General features: G+C 36.9%; 1 protein-coding gene and 1 pseudogene across 1 annotated transcript; one reads left to right on the forward strand and one right to left on the reverse strand.

The window, feature by feature from the left end:
* Positions 1-1,340: 1,340 nt before the first annotated feature.
* Positions 1,341-17,209, reverse strand: LOC109561020 (olfactory receptor 14A16-like; annotated as a pseudogene).
* A 1,875-nt stretch (positions 17,210-19,084) lies between these two features.
* LOC109561021 (olfactory receptor 6E1-like) lies at positions 19,085-20,053 on the forward strand. The gene has a single exon (XM_019963451.2). It carries the CDS (start codon positions 19,085-19,087, stop codon positions 20,051-20,053), a length of 969 nt encoding a protein of 322 aa, XP_019819010.2.
* Positions 20,054-20,402: the final 349 nt, after the last annotated feature.

Below are 20,402 nucleotides of genomic sequence, written 5' to 3' on the forward strand. Positions count from 1 at the left end.
TGAGTTTGAGTGAACTCCAGGAGTTGGTGATGGACAGGGAGGCCTGGCATGCTGCAATTCATGGGGTCACAGAGTCGGACATGACTGAGTGACTGAACTGAACTGAACTAAATTTTTGAAGATGTAGGTGTTTTATGTTATAATTTTAATTAAGCATAAATATGTGTCAATGGCAATAGTGGTAAAAATTATAATTTATTGAAAAAAACTATGTAAGTGATTTCAAGGAATATCTATTTTGCAAAATAATGACAGTATAAGCAAATCAAAGACATCATCACCCATTCCTTATACACTAGTAAATTCTAACTACTGTCTAAGTCGAAATGTTTGTTGGCTAAATATTTGCATTTAACCAAGATTTGAGCAAGAAAAATATAGAATATTATAAACAAAACATATATATCAAGCAGCATAGTTTTCTGAGAAACCTGTCTGAGTTTGGTTTATAGCAGCTTGTTTTTCTCCTATGTTATTTGGGCAAGAGTTTGAATGAGCAGTGCCAAAAGAAAACACTAACAGATCATACATCAAAAGATACCACATAAATTATTTCTGTGTACTGGTCAGTTATAATAAAGAATTTAAAAACTTTTCAAAATATTGGATAAGAAAAAATAAACAGCCCAATCAAAAAGTGAGCAGATCTAAATAGACATTTCTCCAAAGTAAATCTTCCAGGAAAAAGCATCTCTCCTGTTTTAATTTTCAGTGATACTTATGAAAACTTTTGAGACAGAAGCAAATGTTTTATTTAGCTATGTTCCAGTCTTATAGATTTAGATTATATGAAAGACTGACAATAACCTATCAATGCATACTCAGAAAAGGTTTGTTACTGTAAATTGTACAATGCAACAGGAGCAAGAAAGTGTAATGCAATATTAAGGAGATTCAGAACGCCCTGGCTCAGCTTCCAGGGGCCATTCTCAGTCACATTCTCCAGAGAGGATGTACTTCCTCTCCAGAATACAAAGCAGGACACCTGGGAATCCAGGTTCACTCAAGGAGGAAGCTGCTCTCTAGTTAAGAATCCAAAACCAGGATGTGTGAGCTGACTCAATAAACAGAAATTAAATTGGCCTAATGGTAACTATTTATGAACTATGAATGCACATTTTCTTTAGCAAGTCTCCAAAACTGGAACTGTCAGACCTGAGTGCAGCTTCATTAATACTAGATTTTATAGTTTATTGCAGATTGACCAAGCATCATCACCATGGGTCCAGGTAATCCTGGAGATTAACACAACAAATCAGCCAGATCCATCTTGTACTTATACAAATATTAAGAAGAAAAATACCTCTATTCTTGGAGGAAGATAAGGATATTCTCCTTTGTCAGAGCTTTCTAGTGAGCGAGTTATTTAAACCTGTCTTCATGGCCTTGTTTCTTAGGCTGTATATGATGGGATTAAGGAAGGGGCAGTAAAATATAGAAAGAAGATAAAATGAGATCAGTGAATGATGTATACTCTAAAATAGGTTTCAAGCATGCAATAAATGCAGTTGAGAGAAAAAGTGCACTAACTGCCAAGTGTGGGAGGCAAGCAGAATAGGCTTTGATGGCCCTTCTGTAGACAGAATCTTTCTGACAGTAGAGAAGATGTAGATGTATAAGATTATGATGCACATAAAGCAACAGAAATCCAAGACTGCATTAGCAAGTATAAGCACAATTTCTGCAGTTATATTCTTTGAGCAAGTAATAGCTAACAACTGGGGAATATCACAGAATTGTTGGATCTTGTTGAGCCCAGAGTAAGATAAAGAAAATGTTTCTGCTGTGGGCATAACAGATAGTAAGCCACCACTGAACCAGGATAGAACCACTGTCTGGACACATGTGCCTCTGTTCATAATGACTTCATAGTGCAGGGGATGGCAAATGGCAACATACCAGTCAATGGACATGCTTGTGAGGAGAAATTGTTCTGCCACTGCTGAAAAAGGCACCAGAAACATCTGGGTGACACAATTAAGAAAGGTGATGGAATTCCTGTGGGTCAAAAAGTTGACAACAGCTTTGAGCACAACAACTGAAGTGAGGTAAGTATCAAACAGGGACAAATTTCTTAAGAAGTACATGGATGTGTGGAGGCATGGGTCTAAGGATGTTATTGAACTATGGTGTTGGAGAATACTCTTGAGAGTCCCTTGGACAGCGAGGATATGCAACTAGTCCATCCTAAAGGAAATCAGTCCTGAATATTCATTGAAAGGACTGATACTGAAACTCCAATACTTTAGCCACCTGATGTGAAGAACTGACTCATGTGAGAAAACCCTGATTCTGGGAAAGATTGAAGGCGGGAGGAGAAGGGGATGACAGAGGATGAGATGGTTGGATGCCATCACCAACTCAATGGACGTGAGTTTGGGTGAACTCTGGGATTTGGTGATGGACAGGGAAACCTGGTGTGCTGCAGTCCATGGGGTCACAAAGAGTCAGACACGACCAAGCGACTGAACTGAACTGAAGGATGTTATAGTAAAAATGAGGCCACTCCCCATTAGGGCTGCCAGGTAAATTACTATGGAAAAACCCAGCTTGTAAGAACTGAAAGATTCATGGGCCAGAAAACAAAAGATAAGAAATTTGGATACCCGTGGAGATATTGTTCATTCTTGATGAAATATTCTGCATTAAGAAAAAAGAAAAAAACTTTGGTTAAAGTGGTCATAAATCCTAAATATAGTTAATATTACCTCAGCATACCTGAAAAATAACAACTCTAATAAGTGTTCCTATTTAATGATCATCTTTTTAATGAACGTGTTGAGTGTGTGTGTGAAAGAGATAGAAGTAAAAAATAATTTCAATAGTATATGTTCTCCATCAATATAAGCCTGTACATTAATCATATACTTTATATGTACTTTATGACATTTTTTAAAATTTCTCTTCATGTGTCTACAAACTGTTATAATGTTATGCAACTATATAACAAATTGTTTCAGATTCTCAACATAATAGAATCCTAATTTACATATGAATTAGTAAGAGAAAGATATGGAGTATACAATGATGCTGTGTCACATCTTACATCTATTTGTCTTGTATTTTTTTGTCTTTCAATCAATTGACTGACATAATTATTTGCTCCAATTTTTGTCTTAAAAATAAACTTCACAACATAATAAAAATTCTTCTCTCTACTTTAAATTTGCTTCCTTTCTACACAACTCTGGGCTTCCCAGGTGGCACTAATGGTAAAGAATCTATCTGCCTGCCAATGCAGGAGATGCAAGAGATGCAGGTTTGATCCCTGGTTTGGGAAGATCCCCTGGAGTAAGGAAATGGCACACCCCACTCCAGTATTCTTGCCTAGAAAATTCCATTGGCAGAGAAGCCTGGTGGGCTCCAGTCCATGAGGCCCCAAAGAGCTGGACACAACTGAGCGCACACACAATTCTAATCTTTTCTTATATCTTCTAAGATTTTAGATTATTGAATAATGGATTAAATGTCATATCTCAGAATTTCTTCTTTGGGCCTTTTGGGTTTCTCTACATTCTCCCTTGACATTCTCATATCATTTTGATTACCCGGTTTTCACCTTTTTAAAGTCAATTCGTTTATTTTTAAAATTCATCTGCCTAGATAGATGATAGAAAGTTAGAAACAGATATAAACTCACACATATGTTTATTAGATCATACTTCAATATATTACTACAAACATGGAAATATAAGAAGAGCTAAATTTCTATCTACAAAACTACATTTCCTTTCTCTATATTTTAATTGCCGATGTCATTTTTCTCACCCCTGATGTGTATGCTTCCTAGATGTCATGAGCTCTTTCCAAATGTTTTGCCTAAGTATAACTCCATATTAAAATGTAAATTCTGCCTTCTTCTCTACTTGATTTAAAATCTGTCAATCCCTTGGTAGGAAAGATATAGACAAATGAAAGCATAGCTATAGACATAGGCATAGATAGAAATATACATGGGTACATATATTTAAAAGCATATATTTATAAGTTTATCTCTCTATCATCTATATATTTATTAATAGTCTTACCTCAACATATTTCTGGTTTAATTTTTAATGCCATAATTGAGACTATTATCTCTGGCCTGTCTTTCTCACTCAATGATCAACAATTATTTTTTACCCATTTAAGAATTCAATTAATAAAACTGAGTAAAATGGTTAAGAAAATAGAGTTGTTTAAAAAAGTTGGGTGAACAAATTTAGTGTAAAATGCTGAAATTAATTGACATCTCTGATATGTGTGTATCCTTTCTTCAGTGCATGGTTTTTATTAAAATACACCTTCATGTGTTTTGTGATTATATATGTGTGTGTGTGTGTGTATATATATAATTTCCCAGATTGGCTAGTGTCATTATATTTTCACTTAATGTCATCTAAAATCTCTCATACTCTCTGTCAACCTGTCTCTATAGATAGATAGATAGATCTCCTGTTTTTATACTTTGAATAATGTAGATAAATAAAAATTAAATGAATATAAAATATTTGTGATGGAATATTTAGAAGGCAATGTATTTCCTCTTATACTTTATTAGAAAAAATTACCTAAAACTAATCATTCCAAAATTATATTCATTTAAGAGTTATCAAATTTAACAAAGTGGAAAGATATAGTTGAACTATAATTGAGCTTACATTTTAGAGGCTCAAATGTATAGAATTCCAAAAATACTTTAAACAATCTAACCTCCATATGTGTATTGTGTAATTCAAAGCAATGCTTTACATAAATCAAAACTAAACAAAGCTAATTGATAATTACTATAGTAATTATTTGCTTCCTCCAGTAATATCCAGTACATTTTAGTGGTAATGCACTGCCAAATTATATATAATTTTTGATCTCTCACTTCAGCATTTTATTTTCTTTGCTATTTTTTAATTGTGGTTAATTTACCTAGTATTTTCAACTGATTTTTCATTCATTACAGTGAATCAGAGTGCTGTTGTGCATTACAAAGAAGTTATGTAAATAAAGAGTTACAAAGACTAATATATCTTTTGTATATGAGTTCATTTTAGAATATAGATAGATACCGAAAACTTCTTGTGGCCTATACTTAGCAACTCATGTTTTAGAGATATTAAATTAAGTATTATTACAGAAGAAACTTTCTAAGTACAAAATTTAAATAAGACTTTTTTTTTTTTGCAGGTTTCTCATATTCTGACTGAAATTATAATCAGCAGTCAGAATGAAAGAAAATAAAACTCACTAAAGTATCTGTTTTATAGATGAAAGAATACAGCAGGCTTCATGTCGTAGTCACTGTTCAAATTATTACTGACAATTCATCCAGATGGACAACACTAACTTTGACTTTCAAATATGAAAAAGCTCTTTTTCTCTACAAGAGGCACTACACTTTCTGTGAGCAAACATATTTGTCGGTGAGTACAGAGAGATTAAGAATGGTGACGATTTTATATCTGCTGCCCATGTCTCAGTGGCTTAAAATTGGAAATATTCCAAAGAGAGAGGCTGCCACTTTTGTTGAAATTGGCTTATCTATCCCTTTCAATTATGAGACAAATCTTGGCACTATCTGATATGAAGAAATTAAGTACGACAACTGACTTTTCCTTACCAATAAGTAATTTCAAGGGTTTCGCTGGTGGCTCAGACGGTAAAGAGTCTGCCTGCAATGTAGGAGACCTGGATCCCTTCCCTGGGTCTGGAAGATCCTCTGGAGAAGAGAATGGCTACCCAGTTCAGCACTCCTGCCTGGAGAATTCCACAGATAGATTAGCCTGGTGAGCTAAAATTCAAATACTGGCATGTAAATCAAGAGACCCCATAATTAGTAAGAAGGTATTTAAGGAACATATTTATCCTATCACCTATTGAGCTCATACAGACAATAATATATGTAATTAGCATATTCTTAGGTATTGGTTATGTCACTCATAGAGAGCATGTATGTGCTAAGTCACTTCAGTTGTGTCCGACTCTTTGAGATCCTATGGACCTTAGCCCATCAGGTTCCTCTGTCCATGATATTCTCCAGGCAAGAATACTGGAGTGGGTAGCCATTCCCTCCTCCAGGGGAGCTTCCTGGACCAGGGAGCAAACCCGTGTCTCTTACCTCTGCTGCATGGGCAGTTGGGTTCTTTACTGCTAGCACTACTTGGCAAGCCCTGCAGCACAAATATATTTTTATTAGTTTCTTGAAATAAAAAAGCCATATTTGCATTTATAATGGTGATATGTCAGTCATATTTTCTACTAAAGAGCTATACTAGCAAATACTTGATTCTATTGAGTGAAACCAATCAATCAATATCATAGAGTCAAAGCCTCCAATTTGTATAGGCAATGAAGCACACAGAAAGTGACTTCACCAACTAAATATTAGTTTGCTTATACTTTGGTAAAAGCATAATATGTTAGCTGGAATTGAATTAGTGTTCATTTGTGATAGACTTTCATGTATACAAATTCCTTGAGACAAAAGTGTAATGCAAACATTCATTATTGTAATACCTAAGTAAATTTCAATCCAAATACTGAAAAATGTGACTTTTTTTTTTATAAAATGTTAGCAAATAAGTTAAATATTTTTAACAATGTCATCACGACTAGGCTGCCATACAAGAAATGCAAAACAGAGTTTTTCAAGTTGAAATAAAAGGAAACTAGTTAGTAATATGAGGACATATGACTGTATAAATTTAAAGGTAAATGTAAACATATAAACACATTCAGCATAATACTGTAATTGTTACATAAAATCATTATTAGCTGTAGTATAAATATTAAAAGACAAAAGTATTAAATAAAGTTGTAACTACAGTAATTAATAAGGGCACAGTAAAGAAATATGACTGGTAATACAAAAAAAATAAAATATTTTAGAAGGCAGTAATTATGCTGAGCTTAAAGCTAAGTTGTTATCAATTTAAAATAGACTGTTATGACTTCTGATTCAAGAGTCAGAGTAGAAGGACATGTGCTTATTTCCTCCTGTGGGAACACCAAAATTGCAACTAGCTGTTGAACAACCATCTACAGAAGGATGCTGGAACACACCAATAAAAGATTCCCCACATCCAAAGACAAAGAAGAAGCTTCAGCAAGATGGTAGAAGAGCCGCAACACAGTAAAATCAAATCCCATACCAACCAGGTGGGTAAGCCACAAACTGGAGAACAGTAATACCAAAGAAGTTCTCCCACTGTTGGAAAGGATCTGAATGCCACCACAGGCTTCCAGTCCTGGGGATCTGATAAAATAGAATAGAGTAAAAGGAATGAAAAGAAATGAAGACAGCCTAAGACACCATTGGGACAACAGTAGGTACACTAACATTCACATTATAGGAGTCCCAGGAGAAGAGAGAGAAAGGACCTGAGAAAATGTTTGAAGAGATAATAACTGAAAACTTCCTTAACATGGGAAAGGAAATAATCAACCAAGTCCAGGAAGCACAGAGAGTCCAAAGCAGGATAAACCCAAGGGGGAACACACCAAGACACATAGTAATCAAACTAAAAAAAAATTAAAGACAAAGATAAAATATTAAAAGTAACAAGGGAAAAATGACAAATAACATACAAGAGAACTCCCATCAGGCTGTAACAGGAGGAAAAGGGGCAGGGCACAACTTTTGAAAGAATGACATAGCCCAAAGACACAACAAAAACCAATTAGAATCAAATAAGACCAAGATGACAGACAAGACTAGACCTTAGTCCTCAATCAACAAATGAAATGACACACCCAGAGGTGCCATGACAGTTCCACAGCACTGTTAAAAGACCAAGGATAGGGAGGTGACCCAAATCCTTGAAATCTCCACCCCTTCCCAAAAATAGTTGAAATAATCCTCCCATTCAATAAGTTCAGTTCAGTTCAGTCTGCCAGTCATGTCCAACTCTTTGCAACCCCATGGAGTGCAGCACGCCAGGCTTCCCTGTCCATCACCAACTCCCGGGGATTACTCAAACTCATGTCCATCGAGTCAGTGATGCCATCCAACCATCTCATCTTCTGTCATCTCTTTTTCCTCCTGCCTTCAATCTTTCCCAGCATCAGGGTCTTTTCCAATGAGTCAGTTCTTCCAATCAGGTGGCCAAAGTATTGGAGTATCAGCTTCAGCATTAGGCCTTCCAATGAATATTCAGGACTGATTTCCTTCAGGATGAACGGGTTGGATCTCCTTGCGATTGAAGGGACTCCCAAGAATCTTCTCCAACACCACAGTTCAAAAGCATCAATTCTTTGGTGCTCAGCTTTCTTTATAGTCCAACTCTCACATCCATACATGACTGCTGGAAAAACCATAGCTTGGACTAGATGGAACTTTGTTGGCAAAGTCTCTGTTTTTTAATATGCTGTTTAGGTTGGTCATAACTTGGCCATTCCAAGGAGAAAACATCTTTTAATTTCATGGCTGCAGTCACCACCTGCAGTGATTTTGGAGCCCCGCAAAATAAAGTCAGCCACTGTTTCTGTTGTTTCCCCATCTATTTGCCATAAAGTGGTGGGACCAGATGCCATGATCTTAGTTTTCTGAATGTTGAGTTTTCAGCTAACTTTTTCACTATTCTCTTTCACTTTCATCAAGAGGCTCTTCAGTTCTTCTTTCTTTCTGCCATAAGGGTGGTGTTATCTGCATGGTGTTATCTGAGGTTATTGATATTTCTCATGGCAATCTTGATTCCAGCTTGTGCTTCTTCCAGCCCAGCGTTTCTCATGATGTACTCTGTATATAAGTTAAATAAGCAGGGTGACAATATACAGCTTTGACATACTCCTTGCCTGATTTGGAGCCAATCTGTTGTTTCATGTTCAGTTCTAGCTGTTGCTTTTTGATCTGCATACAGATTTCTCAGGAGGCAGGTCAGGTGGTCTGGTATCCCCATCTCCTACAGAATTTCCCACAGTTTGTTGTGATCCACATAGTCAAAGGATTTGGAATAGTCAATAAAGCAGAAAGAGATGTTTTTCTGGAACTTTCTTGCTTTTTCTATGATCCACTGGACTTTGGCAATTTAATCTCTGGTTCCTCTGTCTTTTCTAAATCCAGCCTGAACATCTGGAAGTTCTCAGTTCAAGGACTGTTGAAGTCTGGCTTGTAGAATTTTGAGCATTACTTTGCCAGCACGTGATATGAGTGCAATTGTGCAGCAGTGTGAACATTCTTTGGCCTTGCCTTTCTTTGGAATTGGAATGAAAACTGACCTTTTCCAGTCCTGTGGCCATGGCTGATTTTTCCAAATTTGCTGGCATATTGAGTGTAGCATTTTCACAGCATCATCTTTGAGGATTTGAAATAGCTCAACTGGAATTCCATCACCTCCACTAGCTTTGTTCGTTGTGATGCTTCCTAACCCCATTTGTCTTCACATTCAGGATGTCTGGCTTTAGGTGAGTGATTACACCATCATGGTTATCTGGTTCATGAAGATATTTTTTGTATGGTTCTTCTGTGCATTTTTGCCACCTCTTCTTAATATCTTCTGCTTCTTTTAAGTCCATACCATTTTTGTCCTTTATTGGGCCCATCTTTTCATGAAATGTTCCCTTGGTATCTCTAATTTTCTTGAAGAGATCTCTAGTCTTTTCTATTCTATTGTTTTCCTCCATTTCTTTGCATTGATCACTAAGGAAGGCTTTCCTATCTCTCCTTGCTATTCTTTGGAACTTGACATTCAAATGGATACATATTTCCTTTTTTCCTTTGCCTTTAGCTTTTCTTCTTTTCATAGCTCCTCAGACAATCATTTTGCCTTTTTGCATTTCATTTTTTGAGGATGGTCTTGATCACTGCCTCCTGTACAATGTCGTGAACCTCTATCCATAGTTTTTCAGGTATTCTCTCTATCAGATCTAATCCCTTGAATCTATTTGTCACTTTCACTGTATAATCATAAGGGATTTTATTTAGGTCATACCTGAATGGTCTAGTGGTTTTCCCTACTTTCTTCAATTTAAGTCTGAATTTGGCAATAAGGAGTTCATGATCTGTGCCACCATCAGCTCCCAGTCTTGTGTTTGCTGACTGTATACAGCTTCTCCATCTTTGGCTGTAAAGAATATAATCAATCTGATTTCTGTATTGACCATCTGGTGATGTCCATGTGTAACGTCTTCTCTTGTGTTGTTGGAAGAGGGTGTTTGATATGACCAGTGCTTCTCTTAGCAAAACTCTATTAGCTTTTGCCGTGCTTCATTCTGTATTCCAAGGCCAAATTTGCCTGTTACTCCAGATATTTCTTAACTTCCTACTTTTGCATTCCAGTCCCCTATAATGAAAAGGACATATTTTGGGGGTGTTAGTTCTAGAAAGTCTTGTAGGTCTTCATGGAACCATTCAAGTTCAGATTCTTCAGCATTGCTAGTTGGGTCATAGACTTGGATTACTGTGATATTGAATGGTTTGCCTTTGAAATGAATAGATCATTCTGTTGTTTTTGAGACTGCATCCAAGTACTGCATTTTGGACTCTTTTGTTGACTATGATGGCTTCTCCATTTCTTCTAAGGGATTCTTGCCCACGGTAGTAGATACAATGGTCATCTGAGTTAAATTCACCCATTCCAGTCCATTTTGGTTCACTGATTCCTAAAATGTCGATGTTCACTCTTGCCATCGTCTGTTTGACCACTTCCAATTCTTTGTGACACCATGTACTACATAGTCCAAGGAATTCTCAGGCTATAATACTGATTGGATTTTCTTGCAGTCCAAGGGACTCTCAAGAGTCTTCTCCAACACCACAGTCAAAAGCATCAATTCTTTGGCGCTCTGCTTTCTTTATAGTCCAACTCTCACATCCATACATGACTACTGGAAAAACCATAGTTTTGACTAGATGGACCTTTGTTGGTAAAGTAATTATGTCTCTGCTTTTTAGTATGCTATCAAGGTTGGTCATAGCTTTTCTTCCAAGGAGCAAGCATCTTTTAGTTTCATGGCTGCAGTAACCATCTGCAGTGATTTTGGAGCCCCCCCAAACTAAAGTCTCTCATTGTTTCCATTGTCTCCCCATCTATTTTCATGAAGTGATGGGACCGGATGCCATGATCTGAATGCTGAGTTTTCTAAATGTTGAGTTTTAAGCCAACTTTTTCACTATCCTCTTTCACTTTCATCGAGGCTCTTTAGTTCTTCTTCTAAAGGTCCCATACATGCACTGCTGCAGTAAGTGCCCCTGACCCATGCTTCTGCCGGAGATTCCTAGACACTCACAGGCAAGTCTGGGTCAGTCTCTTGTGGGATCACTGCTCCTTTCCTCTGGGTCCTGGTGTGCACAAGGTTTGTTTGTGCCCTCCAAGTGTCTGTTTCTCGAGTCCTATGTAAGTTATGGTGGTTCTATGTTGGGTTTAATGGTGACCTCCTCCAAGAGTGCTTATGCCATACCCAGGTCTGGTGCACTCAGAGCCCCTGTCCCTGAGGCAGTCCACTCTTGACCTGAACCTCTGCAGGAGACACTCAGACACACAGATCTGGCTCCGTCTTTGTGGGGTCTCTGGGTCCTGGTGTGCACGAGGTTTGTTTGAGCCCTTGAGTGTCTTTTGAGGGTATGGGGTTTGAGTCTAAACATGATTTCACCCCTCCTACCATCTTCCTGTGACTTCTTATTTGCCCTTGGACCTGGGGTATCTTTTTTTGGTGGGATCCAACATTCTCCTGTCAACCATGGTTCAGCAGTTAAGTTTTAATTTTGGAGTTCTCGCAGAAGATGAACACACGTCCTTATACTCTGCCATCTTAAGGATATCTCATTAAATTCTTCTCATGCTTGAAACTTTCTGCTTTAGTCTTCTGCTACCAGCCAAAGGAAACTCTTCTCTCAAATGGCTCCTCACCCTTTGGAGAGCCATCAGGATCTCAAATCACCACAAGATCTTTTCAAGGTCAAGTTGTCCATCATTTCAAATTTTGCTGCAGGGTTCTTTTCCTTAAACTGTTCTGCAGGTCAGAAGTCCTAAACATCAAGGTGTCAGCCAGGCTGTCTTCCTTCTGCAGGCCATTGGGAGAATTCATTTCTTCTCTTTTTCCATGTTCTAGAGTTGATTGCACTTTGTGGCTTGTGGGCCCTCCCCCAGAGAGGTGGTTATGTGCAAATGAATTGACTAGTCAGTGTAGGCTTTGAGTTGGAAAGTGGGTATGATCAAGACTCAGCACACATGCACATCTGATCAAAAAACTGAGAAATTCTTTAGAAGCTAAAAAAAAACAAACAAACAAGAAAATGGATCATCCCTTGGAGTTTTCAGAAAATAATATATCCATGTTAACAGACTGATTTTAGTCCAGTAAAATACATGTAAGATTATTGACTACCAGAAATTTAAGTTTAAAAATGTGCTATTTTCAGTTACTTCTTTTGGTAGAAAAATAAAAATATATATGGAAAAAAATGTTAACAAAATTTGTATTTTAATGTTTAAAATTAAAAAAACATTAATGAAATGTTAAAGTGAGTGAATACACCAGGGTTTCTAAAACTAGATGCTTCATCACTACAAATGCCACAAATATTGAAAAGGTAGCATGATATAGCATAAACTTTATGTCATTTTAATGATAACTTTGATGAAGTTAACATGTGCCATGTGCTAAGTCTCTTAGTTGTGTCTGACTTTTTGCAAGAATCCTGGAGTGGGTTGCCATGCTATCCTCCAAGGGATCTTCCTGACTGAGGACTCAAACCTACATCTCTTATATCTCCTGCATTGACAGACAGGTTCTTTACCACTAGCACCAATTGGAAAATTGACATTTTTTTTTTTTTTGCCAAAAAGGTTATAATAATGATACAATAGAAAACATTACTTTGGCCTGCAAAACATCTGCAGAAGAATTTATAGATCCACATGACTTCATAAGTGAAATTTTGTGAATATTATTAAGGTTTATTTCCCTTACACAAATTATTTCAGGAAATAGACATAAAAGAATTCTACCCACCCATTTATGAGCTCAAAAAGACCTATAATAATATTGCAATTATTATAAAATTATGAAATTATATTATAGTATTACTATAATAATAAAGTATAATTTTAACTGAGAAGGCAGGAGGAGAAGGGGATGACAGAGGATGAGATAGTTGAATGGCATCACCGACTCAATGGACATGAGTTTGAGCAAGCTCCGGGTGTTGGTAACGGATAGGGAAGCCTGGCTTGTTGTAGTGCATGGGGTTGCAGAGTCGGACAGGACTGAGGGACTGAACTAAACTGATAACTGAGAAGAACATGACAAAATCAACAGCCAGAGAACAATATTCTTCATAAATATAGATAAAAGAGTCCAAAATATAAGCAAACATGATCATGCTTTCTATTGAAAGGTTAATATATCATAAAATATTGATTCATATTCAAGGAATGAAAGTTTATTTAAGTCTTCAAAAATCAGTTTATTATTTACATGAATAAATGAAAGAAATGATATGATCAACCAAATAAATATATGAAAATAATAAAGGTAAAAATCTATTCACAATAAAACCATAATAGGTGTGAATAGAACCTCCCTTAATGTTGCAGCCATTAAGTGTATAGTATAACTTTTGGGGAAAAAAATTGTTAGCAGGGAAGTGTTTATTTATAGAATACATTTGGCAGGATGGATCGGCCTGTCTAGGATTCCTTATAGCATATAGCACTTTATGTATTTATTGACCAGGACTTCCTGGTAAATGTCATGCAAATTAAAAATGATATGTTTCTTTAACCAAATCATTGTATTCAATACATGTGCTGTGATTACACATATTATACAGAAGTATGAATTGCACTCATCTCACACGCTAGTAAAGTAATGCTCAAAATTCTCCAAGCCAGGCTTCAGCAATATGTGAACCATGAACTTCCTGATGTTCAAGCTGGTTTTAGAAAAGGCAGAGGAACCAGAGATCAAATTGCCAACATCTGCAGAATCATAGAAAAAGCAAGAGAGTTCCTGAAAAGCATCTATTTCTGCTTTATTGACTATGCTAAAGCCTTTGACTGTGTGGATCACAATAAACTGTGGAAAATTCTGAAAGAGATGGGAATACCAGACCATCTGATCAGCCTCTTGAGAAATTTGTATGCAGGTCAGGAAGCAACAGTTAGAACTGGACATGGAACAACAGACTGGTTTCAAATAGGAAAAGGAGTTCGTCAAGGCTGTATATTGTCACCCTGTTTATTTAACTTATATGCAGAATACACCATGAGAAATGCTGGACTGGAAGAAACATAAACTGGAATTAAGATTGCAGGGAGAAATATCAATAACCTCAGATATGCATGTGACACCACCCTTATGGCAGAAAGTGAAGAGGAACTCAAAAGCCTCTTGATGAAAGTGAAAGTGGAGAGTGAAAAAGTTGGCTTAAAGCTCAACATTCAGAAAACGAAGATCATGGCATCCGGTCCCATCACTTCATGGGAAATAGATGGGGAAACAGTGGAAACACTGTCAGACTTTATTTTTCTGGGCTCCAAAATCACTGCAGATGGTGACTGCAGCCATGAAATTAAAAAACGCTTACTCCTTGTAAGGAAAGTTATAACCAACCTAGATAGCATATTCAAAAGCAGAGACATTCCTTTGCCAACCAAGGTTCATCCAGTCAAGGCTGCGGTTTTTCCTGTGGTCATGTATGGATGTGAGAATTGGACTGTGAAGAAGGCTGAGCACCGAAGAATTGATGCTTTTGAACTGTGGTGTTGGAGAAGACTCTTGAGAGTCCCTTGGACTGCAAGGAGATCCAACCAGTCCATTCTGAAGAAGATCAGCCCTGGGATTTCTTTGGAAGGAATGATGCTAAAGCTGAAACTCCAGTACTTTGGCCACCTCATTGGAAAAGACTCTGATGCTGGGAGGGATTGTGGGCAGGAGGAGAAGGGGACGACAGAGGATGAGATGGCTGGATGGCATTGCTGACTTGATGGACGTGAGTCTCAGTCAACTCTGGGAGTTGATGATGGACAGGGAGGCCTGGCGTGCTGCGATTCATGGGGTTGCAAAGAGTCGGACATGACTGAGTGACTGATCTGATCTTATCTGATCATATATTAAATTGAGTTGGAAGGATGCCCTGATATATATAGTACTTCTCTGAAAAACTTCATTGAAGAGCTTAGAGTTCACCAGAAGACTTAGAGGTCAAAAACACTTGGATATTTTTGTGTTTGAAATTATACATTAAAAAAATGGTACTAAATGAGATCTCTGGGTTTTCTAAGCATAATTTGACAATTCAGTAATTTGTATTATCTCAGTTGAAACTCAAAATTATACCATGGAAGACAAGAAAGAAATAAGAGAAGAAAGAAAAATTAAGGTTGATTTAAACTTGATATATTGGAGAAGGCAATGGCACCCCACTCCAGTACTCCTGCCTAGAAAATCCCATGGAAGAGGAGCCTGGAAGGCTGCAGTCCATGGGGTCGCTGAGGGTCGGACACGACTGAGCGACTTCACTTTCACTTTTCACTTTCATGCATTGGAGAAGGAAATGGCAACCCACTCCAGTGTTCTTGCCTGGAGAGTCCCAGGGACGGGGGAGCCTGGTGGGCTGCCATCTATGGGTTCGCACAGAGTCGGACACGACTGAAGTGACTTAGCAGCAGCAAACATGATATATAGAGAGATGTTAGCAAAATGGAAGGCCAAAAATATCTTTCCCCTACAAAGACAGAAAGTTAAAAACAATATAGGGCTAGGAAAACTTTGAGAACTCTAGAGACCAGTTGAGAAGCTACAGCACAGAGGATGATGTAAAATCATGAAAGGATTCAAGCAGAAGTGGTAGAAAAATTCAGAGCATTTGCATGCTTATTTATGATATTCCTCTACCCAAGGAGAATAGTGAAACTGGGAGGAATCCTGTATATCAAGATTCCTTCTTCTGGATTGAAATAAATAGGGCACTGTATGTTCAATGTTTTCCTTGTCTGGAGGCAGCCCAGGAAACTGGTTTATGTGCAGCTTCAGTGTGTTCATGGGCCCTATGGCAGAGTTTGGAAGCCACTGAAAATAGAGGCAAATACCACTGCAATTTATAGCTACCTGTAGTTCTAGAAACAAACACTAAGTAGAATAAGAAATCACAAAAGGTTTCTGAGGTTCTAGAAACTTTAGGTGCGATGAGTAGTGAAGATCTTCAGTTGCCTAAAGCCAGTATATAAGGACTTCATTCAACTGGTGTTCCAAGGGTAAAGAATACACCTACCAAAGCAGGGAACCTGGGGTCCACCTGGTCCAGGAAGATTTCACATGTCATGAGGCAGCTGAGCCCACACACCACAACTACTGAAGCCCATGTGCCCATTCTTTTTTAATAATTTTAATATTAGACAAAATTTATAATTTTTATTTATTAATTTTGTGAAATTTGACTGACTTTTGATATCACTTTTATTTATTAATTATGTGAAAGAGCATAAGTCAATGTAACAATATGGTCTATGTCATATAGTTTCTATAAAATTAAAAAAGATATAAGTACAATTTTTGGAAGAGTTTCCAAGACATAGCATTCAATAAATGTAGTTGGTGATTATGCTGCTGTTGCTACTGATAATGATAAATATCAAGATCCTTCTCATGACCTGATGCCTGTACATGACATTACACAGTAGTTGAAAGACTGAGTCTTGAGCAAAGCATCTGTAATGGTTTTGCTGAGTTTAATGTGTTTCTTATAGAAATTGTGTTTATAAGTTCTCACTTTTTTAATTTGGGGCATTTTTACTTTTCTTTTAATTGGATTTTTAAAATAAATTATTCTCTGGAGGCTATTGTACTAGTAGAAACCCTGCCCTTAGGGAAGCAGAAATAATGAACTCAGGCTTTCCTTCCTTTTCCAAGTTCTAATAATCTGCAGATATACACTGGCATTTCATAGCTGTGAATCATTCATTTGCCAACAAAGTATTTAAAAATTCACATATCAATATTGTTGCAGTCACCAGACTTTGTTTCTTAACTTTCTGAGACTGTCAGAAGAAGGAAGTAAGCTATGATTCCAATCATAGACAAAACCCAAATCCTCAAGTTACAGAGAAGGAATACCTGGAAACCATACACTTGAACATTCATAACAATTTTGAGGTATGCTTCAGCACGTAAAGAGAGAATTTACCATATTCTTTTTTAACTGATACTCTTTGTTGACATTGCTTTTGCATTCTTTGTTTGTTTTCCCCAAAACTATCATTTCCTCCTGTTCTATCTCTTCTTTTTGTTTTGTCATCGTGAAGTCGCTCAGTTGTGTCCGACTCTTTGTGACCCCATGGACTGTAGCCCACCAGGCTCCTCCATCCATGGAATTTTCTAGGCAAAGAGTACTGGAGTGGGTTGCCATTTCCTTAAGCTTAAAGCAAAATTTTGGAATTGATTGAATAAATCTTTATTATTTCCAACTGAGTTTGAGCAAACTCCGGGAGATGGTAAAGGACAGGAAAGCCTGGAATGCTGCTGTCCATGGGGTTACAAAGAGTCAATTATGACTTAGTGACTGAACAACAACAACACCTGAATCTTTAGCTTCTGCCGTGCATCACTATAGCCTTTGAGATGCCCATCAATTGTTCATATTCAAACCAATCATTTATGAGACCACAAGAAACCCTCTTTCAAGTAATATACTCCACAATTACTTTTTCCTTATTCATCATATCCATCAATATTTCTTTTTCTTTGCAAGATTATAGAAAAGTAAACTGGTTGCAGTGTTTCATACCAAGCCACTGTATTGACAAATTTAGTTCATATTTGTTTAAATACCGAATTTGTATTATTGTATTAAGAATGGTCATTGTTAAGAATCATAGTGCTTTAACTTTAATTTTGGTCCAACTTATTCCTCTTACTCATAAAAAGTGTAACATGCATGAATCATATATTTATCTGTTTATTCATTATGCAGTAAATAGATAATAGTAAAAGTAAGTAAAAGAATAAGCTAATAAACATTTAGGATCCGAAAAAAAAATGGTACAAATAAAAAAGACACAGGGTATTGTCTTATTTCTAATCCTCTTATGTAAATTTTAGTTCACTTCTGTCATGCTCATCCATCACATCTATTGAAAAGTAGCAACAAAAATTCCCACTTATATAAAAATAGCCCTTTCATAACCTATCAATATAAATTTTTATGTGTTTTATGATTTGGAATTTGAAATTAGCCCCGATCCAAACCTTTATTTTTGCCTATCCAAAATATCACCATAACCATCCAGCAAAATCACCTTCTCTCTAACAAGTGTCCTGTTTTCTCTGTGCTTTTGGCCCTTGTTTTCTAGTATAAGAATACAAAACTATGCTTTCACTACTTCTCTTGGGAATATTCAAAATTCAAAAGTTTCATTTTTCTACTCCCTCCTAGCTGAGTATTTGCTCTCTCTCTCTGAATTTTAAGAAACATATAATAAATATTGACAAGTCATTTATTTAAACCTTTCCCTTACTCTTGAAATACCTGTAAATATCTCATTTGCTATAAGATGTGATTCTACATGGAAATTACAGAAAGTTGACTTATAGTGGCCAATCTAACAATACAGTGTCTAGAACTTGTAAGTCAAAAGTAATGAACATATTATATAATCATGTTTAGTTGTTTATTTTAGCATTTTTCTTCTCAATGATAAGCCAGCTTTGAAAGACATTTCGTACATATATAATCATATAGAATTAGACTTTATTGCAACTTTTCCAGCACTCTGAATTGCTTTACATCTGAATGGATTAAGGACACTGTGATGTGTTTATCCCAAAGGACACTCTATGCATCTGTTCACAAGACTTCTAAAGAACTAAATTCACTGTTAGGTTCTCTACACTGAGGGGAAACTCACAGGTCTTTCAATAGGATATTTATCACAATCTTATTGTGGAACTAATTCAACTATTATGAGTGAATTTCACACTTGAACTCTTATATCTGGCACAGTTTATCTCAGAAGATGTTTATACACTGGAAAAATAATTATTTGTTTTTATTGTTTTTCTTTAATAAAAAGAAAATATAGTTAAAATTTATATGTGGATTATTTCCAAGATTTAGATACATAGACCAATCATAAACTTCTTTTTTTATTATGCCAGGCAGAAGTGAGAAATTATGGATCAAAGAAACAAGACCATTGTCACTGAGTTCATTCTTCTAGGATTTCAGAATGGGAAAGAAGTAGAAATTCTTCTTTTTTCTGCATTCCTGCTTATGTACATGATATCTCTGATTGGCAACACCATGATTATCCTTTTGGTGTGTGGTGACTACCGTCTGCATTCACCCATGTATTTTTTTGTAGCCAATCTTTCTTTCCTTGAGGTTGCAATTACCTCCACGGTGGTGCCTAAGATGTTAGCCAACACATTTTCCCTCACCAAAGCAATATCCTTTGTGGGATGTCTTACACAGTCTTTCTTCTACTTTCTCTTGGGCTCCACAGAATTCTTCATCTTGGCTGTTATGTCCTTTGATCGATACGTTGCCATCTGCAACCCACTGAGGTATGCCATCATCATGAACAAACAAACATGCATATCATTGCTTCTGGGATCTTACATAGGTGCATTTTTGTCAATTTTGGTCTCATCGATGTTAACTGCCCCTCTGCCCTTTTGTGGGCCAAATGTAATTAATCACTTCTTCTGTGACAGTGCTCCTGTGCTAAAGTTGGTCTGTGCAGATATCTCTGTGGCTGAGCTGGCTGACTTTGTCTCCTCTGTTTTGTTGCTATTGGGTTCCTTGCTCCTGACAGGAGTGTCTTACACATATATTATTATTACTATCTTTAGAATTCCCTCTGTCCAGGGACGACATAAAGCTTTCTCCACCTGTGTTTCACATATCACTGTAGTAACACTTTACTATGGAAGCTCTATCTTCATCTATGTCTGCCCACAAAAGGGTAATGTGACGGATGTTAACAAATTTGCCACAGTGCTAAACACCATTGTGACACCAATGTTGAATCCTTTCATCTACAGTCTTCGAAATGAGAAAGTGAAAGATTCCCTGAGAGATGGTGTCAATAAATATGTGATTATGCTAACAAATTTAAGATCTTTAAAATCTAAAAAATGATATCTTTACAACAAAGATATCTTCATGTCTGGCATTAAAGTTATTTTATCATGTAATCACTTCCAAATTAATATGCTCACATAAGGAAGGACTTCCTTTGTGGCTCAACTGGTAAAGAATCCGCCTGCAATGTGGGAGACCTGGGTTTGATCCCTGGGTTGGGAAGATCCCCTGGAGAAGGGAAAGGTTACCCACGCCAGTATTCTGGCCTGGAGAATTCCATGAACTGTATAGTCCATTGGGTCGCAAAGAGCTGGACATGATTGAGTGACTTTTTTGCAGGGGCTTTCCTTGTAGCTCACTTGGTAAAAAATCTGCCTGCAACGCAGGAGGCCTGGGTTCAATTCCT

Source organism: Bos indicus, chromosome 7, assembly GCF_029378745.1.
Source record: "Bos indicus isolate NIAB-ARS_2022 breed Sahiwal x Tharparkar chromosome 7, NIAB-ARS_B.indTharparkar_mat_pri_1.0, whole genome shotgun sequence".
In the NCBI taxonomy this organism is placed as follows: domain Eukaryota; kingdom Metazoa; phylum Chordata; class Mammalia; order Artiodactyla; family Bovidae; genus Bos; species Bos indicus.

Coding starts and splice junctions, on each gene's coding strand:
- LOC109561021 (XM_019963451.2), top strand. CDS start 19,085: ATGGATCAAAGAAACAAGACCATTGTCACTGAGTTCATTCTTCTAGGA.